The sequence below is a fragment of the Sparus aurata genome, chromosome 14 (assembly GCF_900880675.1).
Source record: "Sparus aurata chromosome 14, fSpaAur1.1, whole genome shotgun sequence".
Taxonomy (NCBI): Eukaryota; Metazoa; Chordata; class Actinopteri; order Spariformes; family Sparidae; genus Sparus; species Sparus aurata.
The window spans coordinates 9,457,622-9,477,933 of NC_044200.1; the positions used below are offsets into that span (position 1 = coordinate 9,457,622).

The 20,312-nt window shown below is 41.4% G+C and overlaps 1 protein-coding gene and 1 long non-coding RNA gene across 3 annotated transcripts in view; both read left to right on the forward strand.

Moving 5' to 3' along the window:
- Positions 1-1,058: 1,058 nt before the first annotated feature.
- LOC115595967 (uncharacterized) lies at positions 1,059-6,518 on the forward strand. Its single transcript, XR_003986831.1, has 5 exons — positions 1,059-1,143; positions 1,359-1,573; positions 5,766-5,941; positions 6,076-6,217; positions 6,360-6,518. It is a non-coding gene; the product is annotated as an uncharacterized LOC115595967 (long non-coding RNA).
- Positions 6,519-7,542: 1,024 nt separating this feature from the next.
- Positions 7,543-20,312, forward strand: part of gramd4a (GRAM domain containing 4a) — a 48,584-nt gene continuing 35,814 nt past the window's right edge. The window contains exons 1-2 of one of the 2 annotated variants that reach the window (XM_030439840.1): positions 7,543-7,997; positions 16,256-16,457. In XM_030439840.1, coding sequence (XP_030295700.1) covers positions 7,969-7,997; positions 16,256-16,457 — 231 coding nt within the window. In that variant the 5' untranslated portion in view covers positions 7,543-7,968. The remainder of the gene's footprint in view (positions 7,998-16,255; positions 16,458-20,312) is intronic. The other variant, XM_030439839.1, reaches the window with a different exon arrangement.

Genomic DNA, 20,312 nt, shown 5'->3' on the forward strand with positions numbered 1-20,312 from the left:
CGGGGTTCTTTCAGTGATCATCAACTTGACCGACCAGGGAACAAAAACGATTTAATCCCCCAGAGAGAACAGAGTTTTTGTCGAGGTTTTTAAAACTTCTCCCTCGGGTCGCCGCTGTCAAGACTGTTTGACATGTTAATTTGTGCTTCTGATCAATAGATTCTGCGTACTGTGTCCTAGCTCGTCCAGTTGCCTACCATACATGACTCTACCTTACATTAATTCACGCATACATTTGTACGCTGACGGGCGGTGGCTGACGTGCAAGGTGCCGACCAGCACATCAGGCGCAGTTTGATGTCCAGTGCCTTGACGTGCAGACCAGCAACTTTTCGATAACAAGACGCTGACTCTGCCCCTGAGACACAGCCGCCCATACTGCTCTGAAGTTGCTTATCAAATTTTAACAAATCATTTTAGTTAAAAATCCCCCTCAGACCTGCTGCTTTAGATACCGTGTTGTTCTTAATAACTGTCAGCTCACCGCAAAGCCCGGCGCCAAACATATCCCCGGCATTATTTACATTTTTTCCACAGCTCAGGACACTTTAAGACACGGCTCTTTGCTCTGACATTCCAAGGTAAGCCGGCTACACGCTCGCCCATCACTTTAACGATCGTCTGTAGGAATTTGTCTTCAGCCATATGCAGAAGATTAGGGGAGATGCACTTTAAGTGTTGGAGGATCAAAGAGCTCGGTTGAGGTAGATGACTGCTGAGGTCAGGCAGGACCATAAACGCTCCTGTTACTTAAACTGGAAGGGGGGATTGTAAGTGAAATATATCTCTTGTGTTTTTTTCTCTCCGGGCCTCAGTGCAGGTAAGATAGGTGTACTCATGTTATTGATGGGGTTTTTTTTTTTTGGAGAGGTTGCTGCCATGTCAGGGCCTGGAAATGGCAGTTGTGCCAAGTCCATCGCCCAAAACAGCCTGCCGCCATTGCGGGTATTGCCAAGTAAATTATTGCGCGCGGGCAGAGTGAAAGGTTAGACGGGAGGGTCGGGTTTCACAAGCCTATTCGGTGCTTAGTTGTCATGGCAACTTAAGCCAGTGTTCATGTGACATAAGGCGCAAAGATGATGTAAGGAGGCGTATCAAAATATCACCAGAGGTCTGGTGTGTCGAACTGTAATCGTGACACATGTGAGTATGTATACGTTTGTAGGTGCGGGCCCTTTTTCATATCTCTGTTACAGTAATAAAAACTCTGACAAAACAGGCATCATATGGCAGGTGGCCTATATTCTAAATTAGAATAAAAGCTTTGAATTGAAACCTGAGGAGGTGAGTTGGTACAGGTAGCTAGTTCCTATCAGTGACCCTCTGCCCTCCTCTTTATCTCTGTTCCATCCCGGCAGGGCACGCTAAATAATTCAGACCCACTACAGCCACGGCTGGCATCCTGAAGAAACTACAGCGCTGAGCAAGATCAGGCAGGAGGGAAGAAGACGACTGATCTAGTTGTGCCATCTAGTGGTGATGAGTGCAAAGTCACATGTCGACCTAAAACGTGGGAAGCTCTGAACATCTGTGTCTGTGAAGACAGTTCAGAGGCAGAGAGAAGTCCCTTAAAGTGAGACTATGTGACTTTTACAAGGAAGGAACCACTTTGCAAGAGATCCTATATTGATTTGCTCGGGGTGATAGTTCACGCGGGACAGGTTTGAGAAACTGAACTTTCTGACAAACTGAATTTCTTTCGTGTTTATAGTTGAATCGCAGTTTTTTTTTTGTTGAACTACGGTATCATTATTTAAACCTGCCCAAATCTAACCTGCAAAAAGCCACCTGGATGAAGTCAAACTGTTGTTGTGAAATACCCCAATCTTTGTAAAGAAGAATTCAAAAACATAAATCATAGCTGTGAGCGATTTAAACTAGTGATCTGTTAATATTGAAAAATCCAGATGCAGGTCTAACATTTTGGATTTGGATGATGACGCCACTATTCATAAATAATGATACACATTGATAATTGCTAACGTTAGCTAATAGATATTGCTTGGTGCTTGACTGTAGGCCTACAAACATCGTCTTACGGGCTCTTCTCTGCTTGTGCTACTGTAAAAGCTGATTTTAGCATTTACTTTGCATTGTCTCTTGTTCACTGCTCATCAATAATTATATTGAAGCGCTTAAAATCCCTATAAACACTTGAGCATTTATTTACAACCTTGTGAAAATCGAAATATTCATGACTTAATAAGCCATACACAGAGTAAAAGTTTGGAGGAATAACATCCGTTTGTGCATTTCTTATAAAGACTTTAATGTTCAAAATGTCAGCTCACCAGCTTCGCCTCTGATTGGTGTCTGAGAATGTGTGACATCACCTGTCTCCAGCTGAGCCCTGCTGCTTAAAAAGAGTCCTAAAAACGGAATTTTCACATGTGAAATAACCGTAATTGCTCCAACTTTGGCAGAAATGGTTGTATCTAGATTCCATCTACAGCCCATAAACCCCCAAAGCCAGAAAAACCTTATGGTTTTTTTTTTCCTTTGTTTTTCAAATGAGCTTGAACTAGTTTGCTGTCGCTTTCTATTTGAGTGTACACTTAACACTGTTGTTCTCTTGTCCACAACCCTAAGCGGTGAAGCACAAGCAGGTATTTCCCCCTACAAACAGCCAGTGTAGTGCTGGCCTCAGCAGTCTCCTTTAATTCAATGAAGCCTAATCCGAAATCCTATTTGTTACCAAGCAGCATCTTTTTTTTTTTTTAAAAAAGCCACCCTGTATGAGAGCATATTCTAAATCCGCTGGATACAGATTTTTATTAGGATCAGCATGAAATTGTGCTCGCTCATAGATACCAGCCACATAAACACCTACATTTTTTCATCAAGATCCATGTGTTATTCACTGAGAAATGTTGAACAGGTCGACACTCATCATCCTCCATCCAATATTTCCGGAAATCTGTACAATAATTTGTGTGTAATCCTGTTCACAAACCGACGGGCCCGACCAACAAACAAAAGGACACGGGTGAAAACATAACCGCCTTGGCAAAGTTTGTTTCCTATTAGTGCAATTATACATGGGTTTTGGTTTACGTAAGGCTTTAAAAAAACATAGTGTGGGCTAAAGACAGATTTCGTGGGTGAGTGTTATAGTGGGGATTAATTGAGAGAAGAAGAAGCAGCGCTGACAGTATGCTGCACACACAGTTATCCAGGTTGCAGAGTGTGTTCAGTAAAGAAAAAGCATCTGAACTGTAAATCAGAACAAATAGTCACTTCTGTCACACAGGTTAACTGAATAAGACAGGTAATTATAACAAAGATGTCTATTAAAATCCACCGGAAATCACATCTGCTTGATTTATTGTTGAAAGGAAACCAAAACGTCGACATGTTAGTTTTTTTTAAACAACCATCTCATCCAAATGTTTCCCCTCCGCAGCGGCGTCATCCGTCCCACCCCTTCCTCCCAACTGTTCTATAATTGACTCTGAATGCTCTGCCAGTTGCATAAGACACACGTGGTTGTGCAACCCTCTAGAAAATACGGGTTTGGGATTAAGAGGTTTATTACAGGGTTTCTAAATGAGCGCAGAGGGAGGATTTGGGAAATCTCTGCAGCGGTCCTTTTGCTAGAAGACATCTGAAGAGGATCACAGGCCAGAAACCCCATCGGGTGTGGGTGTGTGTGTGTGTGTGTGTCTGGACGTGTGTGTGTGTAAAGCGTGACTAAGGGGAATTGTGTCTAAAAGCATTAGTCTCCTTGTTTGCAGCACAGTCTGTAATGACTACGCAAACCCTGAGTGGTTTCCATTTGGGCTTACAGTATTTACAGATGAAGTCGTCTCCAGTGTGACGGCATCTGCTGCTGAAACAACTTGTACGAGACAAGTGACCTAAAACACAGAGACAGAGAGAAAGACAGCCAGATATCAGCTCTATGCAAGCGGACAAGTTGAATGGTTTGGGTGTTTCCTCATTTAATCCGTATTAAAGAAAATATTGCCACGACAAAATAGGTCTCCCATGAAAAAGAAATCCTTAATCGCAATTGAACTTGGGGAAAATGTATCAGTGTTGTCTCTGCTTACTATGAACAATCACCCAGTTTAAACAGATATTTCAATGAAAACATCTATGTCGATTATCATGCTAACGTCATGCTGCTCACCACTGAGAATGGCCTGGAAAATGTCTTCAGAGGTAAATCAGCACCATGACAACATGTCCATGAAATTAAATATCATAAGCTTACATAACATACTCACACGTCGGCCATTTTCCTCTGGTAAAACTGCAGATTTTCTAACCCATTAGCTAACGTTGGACAACAGCTATTGCTAGTTGCCCAGTTGTATTATTGTTTGATAGTGTTACACTAGGTGATAGGAAAGCTTTGAATTGATTCCAAAAATATCAGCGCACATCTTGGACACATTAATGTAAGCCTCGAACTGAAACGTGCTGTAATATTAGCTCAGGAGTGGTTGAAGGCTAACGTTAGCTGATGGCTACCCTGCTGGAAAAACCAACATAGACCAGCCCCAAAACCAGCACCAAAACACGACATATGCTTGCTGGTGACACCCTATATACATAGTTGACTCAAGTATCCCACAATGCATCATGAAAAATAGTATGCAACTGATGGCCACTAAACAAGCATTATATGGCAGAAGAAGACCCCAATGGTGCTAACTAACGAAACAGTTTTTTAATTTGACCAATGAGCTCACTACTGTATACAGTCCACTTAATAGAACCCTCTAATTAGCGAGTAGTGATGTGTAGTTGATTTTAGACACAGGCATGTTGTTTTACCTTGAAATTTGCACCAATGTCCCTCCAGATTTATACCATCATCGTAATGGTAACAATTTACAATCTGGAAAACAGCCGTACAACATTCTCCCAGCATTTGAGCCTCCCACCCTGAGCGTGACATCTGAGGAAAATGGCCGCCATGGGGTTATGCTCCATTGCATGGCATATTTTACCAAAATCGCATGACTGTAGAAGTGTATCACCGAAAAAAAAGCTAAATCCCCAAGTCAAGACTCTGAATTCACCAACTATGCCTTAGACAAGCAAAAACTGATTATTTTAACCACTTGGTGGCGGCAGAAACAAGCTATGAACGCGACATTCAGCACCTTTTTAATTTGACATGCCAAACCCGTTCACATCCAGTAGATATGTAGCAACACAATCTTTTATCATGAGTCCAGTTTTTGTCCGTAGGGCTCTTTAGCTGCTAAAGGTTCCACAATGTTCATGAGCTAGGCGCTAACTTTGTTTGTCGTTTGTGCTGAACAGCTAGCGTAAAGTAAAAATCAAGACAACTGGCTGAAAGGTGCTACAGCAGTCAGTGCTGCTTAGTGAGTGATAATTCTCTACAAGCAGCTCTTCTTACATTAAAAGACACTAACACATTTTTTTTTTACCCAAAATAATCAATTATAGGTGCTTTCATGACCAGGTAACATGTGGAGAAAACTGGATGTTCATGTGAGCCTACAATCGTGCAAGGGCGCTTTAACGACATAATGACGACCCTGCCTGCTAGCATAAATTCAGTCAATTGGTTCACGACAATCCTTTAATTACCAGGCTGGATTAATAGCTACATTAATGTGAAATCATAGCTAATTACTCTAATGACTGGTAACAAAGGACTGCCTATATGTTGTGCTTGAGTCACACTCTTAACTGTGCCCTTTTCATATCACCTAATCAGTAATGTAATGCACTGTGCTGGAAATTCTCTAAAAGACTCTCAATATCTTTTTTTCTGATCTCTACAGGTATGTAGAAAGAACTCCAGGACTGCACATGGAAAGTCATCCCTGTCAGTATGCCAGACATTTGCTTATGCAAATGCGAAGGTGGAGCCTTCTGTTATCAGCCATTTAACCCCCAGTAGCAGCTTAATCCACACAAACATGGACTTCTTGTCAGCAGAAGCTGCACTTGGCCGATGGTAAGACACCATTTGACTTTTTGTCTGTTGAGTTTTTGAAAAGCAGCCGAGCATGGTGAATTAAGAATGAAAATGATGGTAACACTCAACAGTCTGATCCATTTTCATGCTAACATGTTCGATTCCTCACGTAGGCTGCTCACAGACTATAAATCCGCGGTGAGGAGGTGGTGGCAGAACGGCAGCCACAGGACAAACCAGGCCAAAGCTCGAGTGAGGACAAGACTACACTGATCCTCACTGACCTCATTGGTAGTCTGACTGCAGACAGAGAAGGTACTTGTGATTACTTCCCCCTGTAATCTATGGTCTCATCTCAGGGGTCAGGAGTCAGGGGTCAGTTGACTCCTGTTTCTCCCTCTCTCACTTTTCTATCCATTTCACCTCTCCCTCGTTGTCCATTTGATTACATTCGCAGTGTAAGAGCAGCGGCGAGAACAGCATGAGAAGAATCTGTTAGCTTTAGACCGCTTCATCACATGATTGCTGAAATAGGGGCACAAGCCGAACATAAGTGAAGACGACTGACTTGGATTCCGTTTCCTGAAGAAGACGCCCACGGACAGACAAAAGGAAGATGCAAAGGTCAGTGCTTGAATGTGTCATGTTTTGGGGGTCTGAGGAGATACGACAGAGGAACCCACCTTTAAACTCAAATACATTTCATCTACTTGTTTAAACAAGGTTAACGTAAATCGCTATCTATGTTTAGATCCTATGTTATGAGGTTATAGTAGGTAGTGAAAAACTACTACTTACTCAGGCTTACTTTCAAATAGGATTTTGTATAGCTATGTTTGAAACTGTATCCCTCAAAGGGCAGAGTTGGCTTTGAAACAAAACTTTGATTGTGAACATCCGTGATAGCCGCATACATTTTTATGTGTGCTTCCTGGAAAGACCAATCTAATTTGATACTAATTAAGAACAAAAAGGATGTTACAAAGTTGATTTAATGTTGTGTGATTTCATTATGTGTGTTGAAATCTCAAATGGAACTCCTAAACTACGTAACTGTTCCATAAAAAATTAACCTAGCAGGAGATTGTATGTCAAACTAGGAACCAGGGCCGCTAAACTCCAACCCCCCCGCCCCCCCCAGCATATTAGATGGTCCAAATCCAAATAAATACTTTTTAGAACCATTTTTAAAGGGTGGGAGCACAATATGTGTGTGTGGGGGGTCACTGATCACTACTACCCTGTCAGGAAAAACAAAAGAATCTGCATTTAAAACTAATAACAAATGATAATAGTGAGGCATTTTCACACAAGGTAGAATCTGCATTTAAAACTAATAACAAATGATAATAGTGAGGCATTTTCACACAAGGTTTTAAGCAATTTAACATGAGTTGAGTTGAATAGAGGAGATATAGCTATTGAACCACAATATGTAAATAATAACACTACAGTAATATTCCACATGGGTTTTATTTACAGTCACGTTTAATGACGTTCAGATGGTCCATTATTGGCCCACCTGTCCTAGAGTTGATCGCTACATGTCAGTGGCTGCCACAGGGCGGTGTGAGGGAGAGAGGTGTTTTCCGCTCGTGACGTCCTGTCTCCGGAGCACCGCTCACCGCCGGCGGCCCCTTTAAGAAAGCAGCGCCGAACACTGACGAAACCTCCTCGGCCGCCGCGCGCTCCCCGCTCCCCCGCTCCCCTCTGCGAAATCAACAAGAGACGCGACGAGGAGGACAAGCTAGTATCTGCGAACTCCGCGGGCCAACAACGGCGCTGGTCAGGGCAGCTCTCCCTTAAAACAGGAGGGACGCAACTGGTATTTTTTCTCCCCCCCCCCCTTCTCATTCTCTCGCTGTCTCTCGGTGTCTTGCCTGTCTAACCGCCCAGCACTCAGCGGGAGACGACATTTCGCTGCTCGGCGCACTGAAACAAGCGGATACCGTCGGGATGGATGGACCGAGTGAGCGGTTTTCGCCGTGAGACTGGTGCTAATTTGGACGTCCTGAGCAGCAGGTGTACAGACGGATACAGCGGATCAAAGGCAAATCTCAGTGTTCATGAAACTTTGCTACGATTTACGTGCTGGGTGAGAACACTTGTTTTTTTTTTTTTACCCACTATTATACGCTCCTTTTGTTAAAAAGAAATACAGGGTATTGTTGTACGCCAACCGCCTGTGACACTGTCTGCGTACGCTGTCACCCGAAATGCGAATTATTTGGTTTTTCCCACGTTGCGTCTTCTAATGTAACAGATTAAAAAAAATACCAAAAAAACAAACATGTCCGACCATTTAGGGGGTTTTATTGAAAACCGTTAACTCGAGGCCTAACGTCAAACTCCAGCTTTTAATTAAGTCCTTGACACGTTTTTTATGTAATGTAAAGGACACATTTGTATTCAACAGTGCAGTTGGGCTCAGCTAACGTCAAACGGCTGTCTGTCAATGGAGTCGTGAACATGGAAAGTCTTAACGGTCGCCTGCTGTCAGTACAGTTTGTCTTAAAGATCACGTCCATTGCTGCTTATTAATGGACAGTTTCGTTTTCTTTTTTTATTTCTGTGTGTTTAACCCTCAGTCACACCTAATTACATAACACCGTGTGCTGGTACACCATAGCTACTTTGTGTTCATGTGTTTTTAAATGAATTTTGGGCAGCCATTGACTCAGGGGCTTTATCCATTCATGTTCGTGCATTTTGAAAATGGACTGGCAAGCTCTTGAAACTGAAACTGAAATCCGTAACAAGCATGACAGCAAGACCTTGTTTTAAAGGTGCACTGTGTAGTTTTGAGGAAGACATTTTAATCACAAGATGTACACATCGCTGTCTATACAAACAAACTCTTAGTTTTGCCGACTGAGTAAGACAGACTGACCTTAAATGACAACACAAGTTTCAGACTGAATATGTGGTGGACCCTGCCACCTTTCCAGCTTCAAACAGTGTGCTGTCGATCGTGTTTTCCCCTTTGAACAGCTTGTTTATTAAGTTATGGGAAAGATAAATAATTCTGTGTTTATATTTTTATCTCATCACTTCTATAATTATTAAATTTAATATGAATTTCTTCTCCAAAACTACAGACTTTTAGTTTTGTGAAAGCTGCTCACCTACTGTACTTGATGGTGCACAGCGATTTTGAGAAGAGCTGGTGTGGTGTCAGTTCTAAAGGGAGCTGTCAAACCAAGATTAATTTCCCATTCATATCAGTGGGTAAGCGGAGACGGTCATTTGTTTCCCGCCCTGAAGTTATCCCGCCTGGTTCCTCGCCCACAAGGTTCAATTTTGGCTCCTCGTTGACCCGACCCAACTTTGTCCATCCAATTTGAGTGGGAGGGGGCCGATTGACCAGTTGTTCAGGACAGTATTGATTGTTTTGTATCATGGTTTATATAACTGCGTGGTGAAATAATAGCACCAGAGTAGGAGGGATGCTGCGTCGAAGGCAGCGAGGGCAAGGGCAGGGGTTGGAGGCTAACAGCAACAAACTATTTTCATACCATCTCCTGTAGCTCATGGCTAATTTTCTTCCCAGCGTGTGAGTAAATGTCACCTCACCAACTGTGGTCTCACTGTGCCCTAAAGCAGGAGGCCACTGATATAACATTATCCCTCTCAAAAAACACTCATGTTTGTTATTATCTAACTCATCTCAATCCAGCCTCGAGTGCACCGCGGAGGCATGCTTTAATGCCGGCCATTGTTATTATCGCCAAAAGATGATCGCAAGTCGAAGATTTGTGATGTATTTGACATTTTTAAAAAGAGCCCTTGGAAATTGGTTACCTTTTGTTGTTTATGCCTCAGAACAAGGGTAAAATATGGGTAACAAGAGAAGAGGGACCGTTTTTATTTTATTATTATATATTTATTTGCCTTTATTTGCATATTAGTGGTGTTTATAACAACATAAATGCCATCATGCACATGACGTATCATGTCGTAAATACAAGCTGACTTGTATCATTCAAAATGTCAAGGACCCGATGTTTGGCTTTGAAAAACATATGCCATAATAACTGACTTTTATTTTTGTTCAGCCAACTACTCATCGCCAGGAGGGTTGCATTAGTTGGCTGGATAAAAGCTTGAATATTTTCCTCTACCTAGCATTTCATCCTTATTCTTCCCCCCAAATTTGTTGACCAGGACTCTGCTGTGACCCTGTTGTTTAGCCTCCAACTTCAAACTTACTACATAGAATGTGTCTAATGTCTAAAGTCATCATATCTCCACTCTCCTTCCTTCCTCCCGCTCTGTCCCCAGGGATGACTACAAATGAAAATGGGAGGCTTGATGAAAACATTTACAATAACAATGTTTATCCTGATTAGGGCTGTGGTTCAACTTAATGAGGATGTGGATATTCAGTATTTGCTTCTATTAAAGCATTATTGTTTATTCCTCTAATAACCTTCTTACCAGTGTTGTCACAATACATTTCTATAAAAAAATATCTGAAAAATTGACACAACAATGAGACTGTAGACAGATTCTTATTAAAAGATAAGTATAGGGCTGGGCAATTTAGAGATATTAGCGTTATCAAGCTATGAGTACATACAGCGTCTTATTTTTCAGATATTGTATTATAAAGTGTGTTCCTGGTTCTAAAGGCTGCATTACAGTAAAGTGATGTCTTCTTCTGAACTTACCAGACTGTTGTACTTGTTCCAATTCTTGTCTTTACCCACTTAATTACTATATCCACATTACTGATGAAGATTCATAAAAAATCTCTTCTTCTTGTGAAAGAACCAAATCGTCATCCCTACAATATTGTCACAGCAGAGATGAAATTTAGTTAAAAAATATTGTAATTTCTGATTCTGTCTCTCAGTCCTAGCATTAATAAAGTGTTTTTGAGGAGATTTAAGAATACTAACATACTATATGTATTGTGTATCAAGAGATTGCCTTAAAATACTGTTATATGATTTTCAGGCCATATCAGCCAGCCCTAGTTAAATATAACAAGGAATGTGCACTATGTGTACAGCACAACAGCATAAGGGCCTATGTGGGTACAGCTACGGTGTGTCAACTCATGGTAAGAAAACAAAAAGAGAGAGATTGTCAACAAGAGTCATAGCGTCCTGCCTGAAGAGGGGTGAAAACTTGCATATCTACCTGGATGTCATGTTTCCTTCACTGTCTGTCAGAGCTGGAGCGGAGTATCTAGGACTTCTGCAGTGTCATTTCACCTTGGAATGAATGCTAATAGTACTCTTTTCCATAATGACAAAGGCCAGATGTTAGTGGATGTTGGTGGGTTTTTTTTCTAGTTTGAAATGGGTAGTTAGAATGGCCCCTGCAACAGTTTGTTTCATTACAGAAAGCTATTCAGCAAGGCAGTAGCTTTCTCCAGAGCATCTGTTGTAGGTCTCTTCATGAATGCAGGAAAGTGAGCTGAACAAAAGCTGCAGCTACTCATTGGAACATTTAAGTCAGTGCTGGCAGATGAGGTTTTTAAAGGTCATCTCTCTTCCAGTGTCTTATAAAACCCTGGACAAATTGAGATTAGCTCTACAGGTGGGTCTCTTGCTGCACTGAACCTTGTCTCTACAAGCACTGTGGATGATGATGACAGGATGGATTTTATGCACGCATTTGAGTTTGAGCACCTGTAGACAGGAAACGAGGTTTGGATCAGTCACCAAAGCGGAAACACTACACTGTGGTATTTCCAGCTAATGAGCGCTTATCGTCAAACTTTCTGTTTTTTCAGAAACAAAACCCAACTGCCTAATGTCCCAGAAAACACACAAAGTGGCCTACTTGTGTGAGTGCTCTGGCTGTGTTGTACTCAACAGTATGTGGTTATTTCCACTGCCCCCCTTCCCTTTCACGCATGGTTGATAGGCAACGGCTATATAGGGGGTAATTGTAGGAAGAGCTACTCGCGTCTCACATGTGTATACTGTGCCTGTATCCTCCTATGGATGTAGATAGCCATGGGTGATAGTAAGGCCACCTGACTGCCTGGTCATTTCAGTTAAAAAGAAACCCCATTAACAGGGTTTGATGATTCCTTCACATTAATTTATGCTGTTGAAAAAGTGAGAGATGCTGATGTAGGGTAAAGGGCATTAGACTGCCTGTCAGCCATGAATGACTGTGATTGGCTCTTAGAGTGAGTTTGACCAAGAGTAACCTCCAGCTACTACGGGTCATTAGCAGAAGATTACCCTGACAAGCCTGAGCATACACTCACACACAAACACACCATGTATTAGACTTGTATAGCCAATACACACAGGGCTTGTAAAGCTACTCACCCTTACCTAATGTATGCAGCAAAAAACAAACACTATCCACCTGTGTGTGTCAATTTGTTTCATGTGCATGTGAATATCTTTGCCCCTCTATTATGTTTGAGGACCGCATCCTCTCCCGTTAGTCATGACTTCAGATTAGGAAAAGGTGGATGTGGTGTTTGTACATAACTAAGCAAACGTATCACGAGGCCTGTTTGTGTGTGTTCCTGGTAACATTCACATAGTGATCAGACCTTGAGCTAAGGCCCCGTACTCCTCCTCCTCCTCCTCCTCCTCCTCCTGTCCTCTTTTCATCTTTTCATCCTCCTGTTTAAGATGGTGTTGTTGTAGAAACTGCCTCTGGACTGGAGGAAGCAATTTTCAAAAAAGGGAAATAAAGAAAGGAGAGGGAGTCTGATGGACAGTGCAGTAAAAAGGAGCCAAGAAATATCATGGGAACAGCTAATGGGCTCTCTAATACAAGCTTAGTTTTTACAAATGAAGGCTCTTTTTTCTTTTCTTTTCTTTTTTTTATTGTTTTGGCTGTATTTTATAGTAGTTAACCATAGGTAGGTTGAGATGAACAGATGCTCACTGAGCTGTGGCGTGATATACTGGCTGTATATACTGGAATCAGGTGGTTATTGTGAGAACGGGTTTCATTGAGACAGCTGTCTCGACAAGCGGAGGGAAGTGTTTATTAAGTTGCCAATCACCATGTTTCCACTCACCCCTCAGCGAGGAAAGATAAACCCACCAGTCACCTCTGTGTGCACCACTTATAGATACATATGTGGGTGGGTTGCCTACACGAAGAAATTAGGTGTTTGTTTAAAGTTCATGCACAAAAACCTTTGGCTGCTTTCATGTTTATCTGTGGGTACATCTCAGTTTTATTCCCTTCTCCTAAAGACGTAACGAGAGATGCGAGAAAGGGCAATCGAGTTAACATTTTTAGATAAAGCGAAGCGTCTTTCACTTTTCGATCGTCATCATAAGCGACGTCAGTTTGTGATGATTACGGCGTAGTTGGATAATCTGTTGGTTGCTCAGCTCTGTTGGATAAATCAAGTTTAGTATTTGCACAGATGAAGTGTGAATACTGTCCAGCTATTAACAAGGGCGAACTGCTACCACTACCAGCAGTATTTGTTTTTATTTCAGTATTCATGTGCTCCCACATGGCCGAACAGAATGTGAAATATTTGCACTTGTGTTTGTTTCTCCTTTTTAAACAATGTTGTTTTGTGTCTGCATTCATCGATGTTCTCCTAGTTAATGTATCATGTAACAACCAGGATCTAAGCCATAATGTTTTAGGGTATAGAGAAAAGTGAAGCATATTTAACATCAAAATACAGTCTCATCCGAGGGTTTACATACACTGATTAGACATGCATTTTATATAATGACAGTAATGAGGAAGACAATGTACATAGAACACTATTTGATTGCATATTACTTTACCTCAATGAGTTGGTACACATTAGCATTATTATTATTACATTATTAAGTATCCTGAAGACGTCTGGTTAGATCTTTAACCACGCTTCTTGGCAGAAATGGTGGAGTTCAACCAAATTGGTTTTCTTGCATGGACTTTTCAGGGCTTTCAACACATTTTCAATAGGATTCAATATGAAAGGGTTCATTTTAGCTTGATCAAGTTATCCAAAAACTTCTTTGGATCTTTCTCTAGGGTCATTGTCCTATTGTAACACCCAGCTGCATTCAAGATGCACCTGAAGTACAAACATTATCAGTTAGATCGGCGCTTTCTCAGATCTTACTGAGCGTGTTTGACTTTCCCCATTGTGTTGTTAGTGGCTCAGTCTAATTTCCACAGTGGAAAAAATAATGTTATTCACAGAGGCAATAATTTCCTATTTCAGGGATCCTTTATTGATTTGTTTGGGAAGAGGGTTTACTCAGGGCAACTTTGTTACAAACCTTCAATTATTTGTTGTCGGCGAATATGATTTGAACGTGCCTATTCTTAACCTACCAAAGGTCAGGATAAAGTCAAACTGTTACCTAAATTCTTTCAAGAGAATTATTTGAGAATGTAAATGATAGATGTCAGAACAAAAAATAAAGATCTGTTGAACTTTACGAGTTCAGATGGCATAGCATTCAGTGATGAAAAAAAAAAAGACAGACAGCTCATCAGTCAGATAACCATACTTGCATTGTGACAGCTAGTCTTCGAGTCAAGCAGATTAAGTGGTCTCTGAGGATTACATCAGTAAGAACCACACTTAATCACTGCCCAAAGAAGTACAAAAAAAAACACAGCCACGTTTACTACACAGTCTGTGGCTCTGTGCTCAGCTGACGGACAGGGTGACGGATTATTGTGACTATTTTTTTGACACAGCATTCGGTCGATTCAGAGCCACCTCGGACAGTAGTACTCTGGACTAGAATTCCCTAGGAATCCCCATAGACTAGTGATTCTTACTTTTTCATTCAGATGGCATTTCTCATTCTAAGAAAGGACTAATGGAGTTGGTGGCTAAAATGTCAGCACTATGAATGCAGTCAGATTTTAATAGGTCGGGGACATTTGTGGACAAATATCAGCGAGGAGACTATCACCAGTGTCTGCCTACAGATGCATTGCCAGTACCCGTTAAGCACCTGTTGTGTCTCCCGGTGCGATGCTTATCATGATCTATTGCACATTTATCCTGTAGTTGTCTCATATTGGCTCACTTTTGGTGAGCATTAATGAGGTCATTTATCCTGTCTGTATTTGTTTCTATCAGTGGGATTAGTTTTTACTGCAGCAGCAGACTGCTGCTGCTGCTGAATGCAGAGGAAATGCTGCAGTAGCCTGACTCCTGTTACTCTGTGTATGATGACACATCCAGCCCCCTTGTCTATCTGTCATCATTATATCTCGGCCCCTGATACCAAACATGACCATTAAGCCTTTCACAACCCCTTACAACCACTGCCACTGTTCCCACTATGGAAATTACATCGGCAAATGGGGTCAGCAGATCTGCTGCTGTCAACTGTTTGTCAGGCTCGTAACAGGGTTACTGGTTTCATCTTCCTGTGTAGGCTGAGAGGAAGAGCAAAGCACTAACCTTTATTAAGTGCTAACCTTGTCAGAGTTGGAAGTTGGTATTGCTATGGGCAGAAATGTGAATGAATAGTGGTAAGGATTTTTGGCAGTTTAGGATTGGGGTGAAAAGGGAGTTTGCAGTGCTTACAGTACAAGCTTCAAGATAAAATTTCAAAACAAGATAGCACAAACTTTTAGCACCAGTAGTGACTAGGGTGATACCATCATTATTGATTTTGTGCTAATGACAGCAATACCTGCAAAACTAATGACGTTCCCATCGGCAACAGTTTTGTGTTTACTGCTGATAAGCAAATTGTAATGTTCTGTTTAGCTGGAATATCATATTGTTTGTTACTAGCTGCCTGTCTTACCGTTTCCCGTTATTGGTTCAGCTCGGCGCAGTGCATTCTGGTTGTTGCAGGTTTGCAACCTTTTGAACAAACGGGAATACCACTGCCATTTTTTTTTCTCCTTTTCTTTTGGTTATGTAGCACCAATTTAAAAACTAATAATAATAATAATAATAATAATAATAATAATAATAATAATAATAATAATAATAATAACATTTTGTGTCTGTCTACTGCAGAGACAAACCAGTTTTATGCAAGGGCCATCTCTCCAGAGGTGAAATACTGAAAGACTAACACAGTCCTGTTTGAATTTAATACCCACAAAAGTATCTTGGGGCTTAAAACGAGGGAGATTGTATGTTTGTTTTGTCGGCAATCTTAATCCAAAGTTATGGGTCCTGGAGACCTGGGCCCAATTGCTCAAAAACTTTTATCATCTTGCTACAACACACAGTGCAGTACAATGCTCTATATCTGGATTTTGTCACCTTCACCAAATGTGAAAGTCCAATTTGGCAAAGGGAAGGAACATCAAATAATTTTCTGTTTATCAGGTTTCAATACGTTCAGAGGGAAGTAAAAACTTATTTAAAAGAAGTTATTTTCCAAACAGCCATACAAACAATAATCTCTGTTTTCTGTGTTCCCACAGGGTTGCCGTCCGCCATGTTAAGGTAAAGCCCAGGTGCGCGGTGTTGACCATGCTAAAGCGCCTGGACAAGATCCGCTTCCGAGGCCCCAGGACGAGAGACGACTTTCCAGATCTGGCCGAGTCGCCACCCGCCTCCGACAACGAATGTAGCGACGACATGCAGCTGAAGCCTAGAGGCACAGAGGACCTCCTGAGAGACCCTGTGAGTGCTCACCATGCATACATAGTAAATAGATATGTGTGTATCTGTGTGTTTGGGGCGGATTTTTTTCTAATTTATGGCCACATTTTCAGTTGATCCCATTTCACAGAGGAACCAGAAAGTGATTTTTTTCACTTTTTTCTTTTGCTTTTTGTTCCATTTTTTCTTTTACTTTGCCTGGATTATGTCATTCTTCCTTATCTTCTGTTCCCTCTTAATATCCCTCTGTCTCTGTATGTATCATCTCTATAATACTTAATAAACAGTTATCTTGTTTGTGCCTTATATACACATTCAGCCTCGACTTGCTAGGACACATGGCAACGTTTTTTCAATGTACTCATGAATTATTCTGTCTGAAAAAGATGCTCTGACCTCAGTGTAACACATAAAACAGAAGGCGGGAGATGTGCAGTTGCTAGCTGCTGTTGCGCCTTTCTGATGTGCACTGAAAATGACACTATGTTGTTTTATTTAATCCCACTTGTTTCAGTTATACTCTGTAGAGAAAGGTAGAGTGATGGAGGACGGGGTTGTCATGACAAGAAAAATGGCGGAAATGGCAGAGATAAATAATCTCAGATGGAGGGCATAGAATCGAGATGGCAATCGGCAGCAGGCAAGAGCCGTAATGGTGAAAGCAGTGGTGAGATGAACAGATATTTGACAGCAGGAAGGAATGAAAGAGGGAAGAAGAGAAAAGATTAATGTGATAAAGGTGGCTGGAAGACAGGAATTTAGCCTCTGATTATTAGACTCTGAGATGTCTAGAGCAGAGGAGATGACAGGAAGAAGATAACTCACCAGATCATGTTTTCTGATGTTTCTTCCTCCCACGCTAGATTGTGTTCATATTTCATGAAATCTGCAGCTCTCTGCCATTCCTCGTCGCTGACTAAAACAGCAGTATTGCCGTCACCATCATGCTCATGCATTGATAGAAAGATACCCAGCTTATAAAGACAGGATTAGTCACTTGATTGTATCATTTCCTGAATGTAGGCCCCAGGGATCTCTGTCCTTGTTTCATTTTTCTCTTTTTGTCTCTACTCAAATAGAGAGCTGATATGACATCCCATTGAAAGCTGCACAAGGCCTGGTGGTGAATGAGTGGTACTCAGAGACAATATACATCATTAGATCATAACAGGCCTCAAGAGTATAGCAATATTCAATTGTGGCTGTTTTTTTATCAATTCTGGAGCAAATGTCTCTTAAATGATCTGCTCAACATGGTCCCTTGTTAGTGAGTCCAACATGTGTCTGTATTTCTAAGTATGCACCTGCGCCCTCCTGTGTGCACAAGTCAGTCTGTGAGCTGGTGTTTGCATGTCTGTATGTGCAATGGTGTTTGCCTGTGTGAGCACAAGCCCACTGGGAAGGCATCGCCCACATCACGGCACTGATGAGTCACACGCCAAAGCCCCAAAATAGACCATGCTAGATCTTATTCCTGCTGGGGGACATGCACACCACACACACACACACACACACACACACACACACACACAGACACACCCCCCCTCAGAAACATATATATACTTATACGTGAAGCATGCACTTTCTCCCACAGAACTATTTAATATCTGCTAGGTAGAAATCTCATCATTCCTGCTTGTTGCCCTTCATAGATCCCTGCTGGCACACTGCAGCCCACCCAGACCGCAATGATATTTCTCCACTCTCCAGGATCAGATCACATGACCTGGGTCTAAACCTCACCTTCATTACCTCATCTGTTAAAGAAGGACAGAGTGTGCCCTTTGACTGCAGCACACATGCACTGAGACTTTTTGACAAACTAGCCTGTGTCATCCATATTAAATAGGTAAAATGTCATTAAGCAGATGGTGTTCAGTCATTGCACAGACGACTGCATACGACCTAAGCGGCCTCTTCCCACTTTTCCTGCTGGGTCAGGTGGCTTTCTTCACTGCGTTTGTCATACTTAGTGTCATCATGTCATTAATCTAAAGCACATTTAGACAGGTAAGATGATGCGGTGCCAACCAAGACAATGCACCAAGTAATGCAAGCAATATTTTATTGAAATAATAATCATATATAAAAGTTGTTGTGTATGTGTAGAATCAGAAAACCCTATGTTAAAGCAGTATTATGTAGAAATAATATTTCCCCCCGTTTCTGAGTGCAACACCATTGTTGTAAATACAAATCCCAGGTCTGCAACAATTTGTCAGACATAATGTAGGTGCTGACCCATTACATCATAACAGTATTATGTGTTAAAAACTTGTATCTTGAAGTAAACATGTATGCAACGCTGTGATCCTACCCTCTAACTGAAATGACATAGTGCGGAATTAAGTGAAATAGGGGGCGGTGGGGCTGTTACGTAGTGTTGCTTTAAACATAAATCTCACTTCAAAATGTAATGCTAATTTTACAATCCACAACAAATGCATAAAGCCTCCTTGATATTACAGCAATAATTGTATATATAATGAAAATTCCTACCAAAAATTGTGTGACTAAACTTTCACAGACAGATTTTTTTATCTGCATATTTCTACATTGTGATTAGATGCTTCTGCTTTTCAAATAAAAGGCCCCTTGAAGCCACACCATCAGATGGTTGTAATATCAGTGCTTAAAGCTCTCCAGCATGCCACTCCATGCTGAATTCTCACAAGGTCGTGAGAACTTGAGCCTGTAATCATATCTTCAGGATTTAGAGTCAAGTCTCTTTATCTCTCTCAGTTTCATAGTTGGGGCTAAAGATCAATTCCATAATGGCAGACAAATACTAAAACAGTTCACCACTGTAATAGCTTTGGATTATGATTCTGAACAGTAATCTCTCCATTGAAATACAGACACCAGTCAGGCCGGCAGTCATATTCTTAATTTTTTTTTTATGGTTTTGATGTAGTAGTTGTTCAGGAGCACATGAAAAAAGTGGGTTTAAATCTACCAGCTAACTTTATGAAGAGGTGTGGATCGTACCTTTTCACAGGAAGCCTGATGCTTAAATCAGTGCAGTGGTACAGATTTACAGTACTTGTTGTGTGGTGGAAATTCACCATTTTACAAGTCAGGAAATCACAGGTTTACAGGAAATCAGGTTGGGTAGGGAGGAGAGTGTATGGTTTCAGTGGAGGAAGACGCAAGTGAAAGTGGAACAGGCAGCTCAGGTAATATGAGGTCTGGCAAGTAGAGTACAACCACATTATCTGTTCTATTGCTAGCATTTTCTCCCATCAATAGAGGATTAATCATAACCCCTGCTTGCTCATTTTACATGTGTTTTCTCGATGAAACTGTTGATGATTTGACCGCACAACATTATAGCATAATGTGCTTCTTTTTGAATCAGTAGTCATGTTCTATTTGTCTGGATGGTTTTACAGCGACACATTTCTAAAAGAAATGATCAGTGTCAATTGTGTTAAAACCCTTTTCTGTTGATTATTGGACATGGCTGATCAAAAAGTGCAAGCACCAGCCTGCTCGACCGACAATCTGCCAAACATGGAGAAGGTCTCTTGTGTTATGTGTGTGTGAGCAGAACAAGGCCTTGAAATCACACCTTCTGTATTTCCCATCCCACTGTGAGACTCCCCACGAGAAAGCTGCAGGCTTAAAAAGCACAGGCATTATCACTACATGGAGAGGAAAAAAAAAACAAAAAAAAAAAAAACGAGTAGGCAAAAACCATTTGAGATCCCTGGAGCTACTCTCCAGGATAAACCAGACAATTCTGTGTCAGTTCTGTGCTGAGGCAGCCATACAGCCCGTGGACAATGTCCCTGAAGAGGCTGAGCATAGAGAGAGGAAGAGTGAGATGAGGAGAGAAAAGGATCAAGCGAGAGGTACAGCAGAGAACTGAGGAAT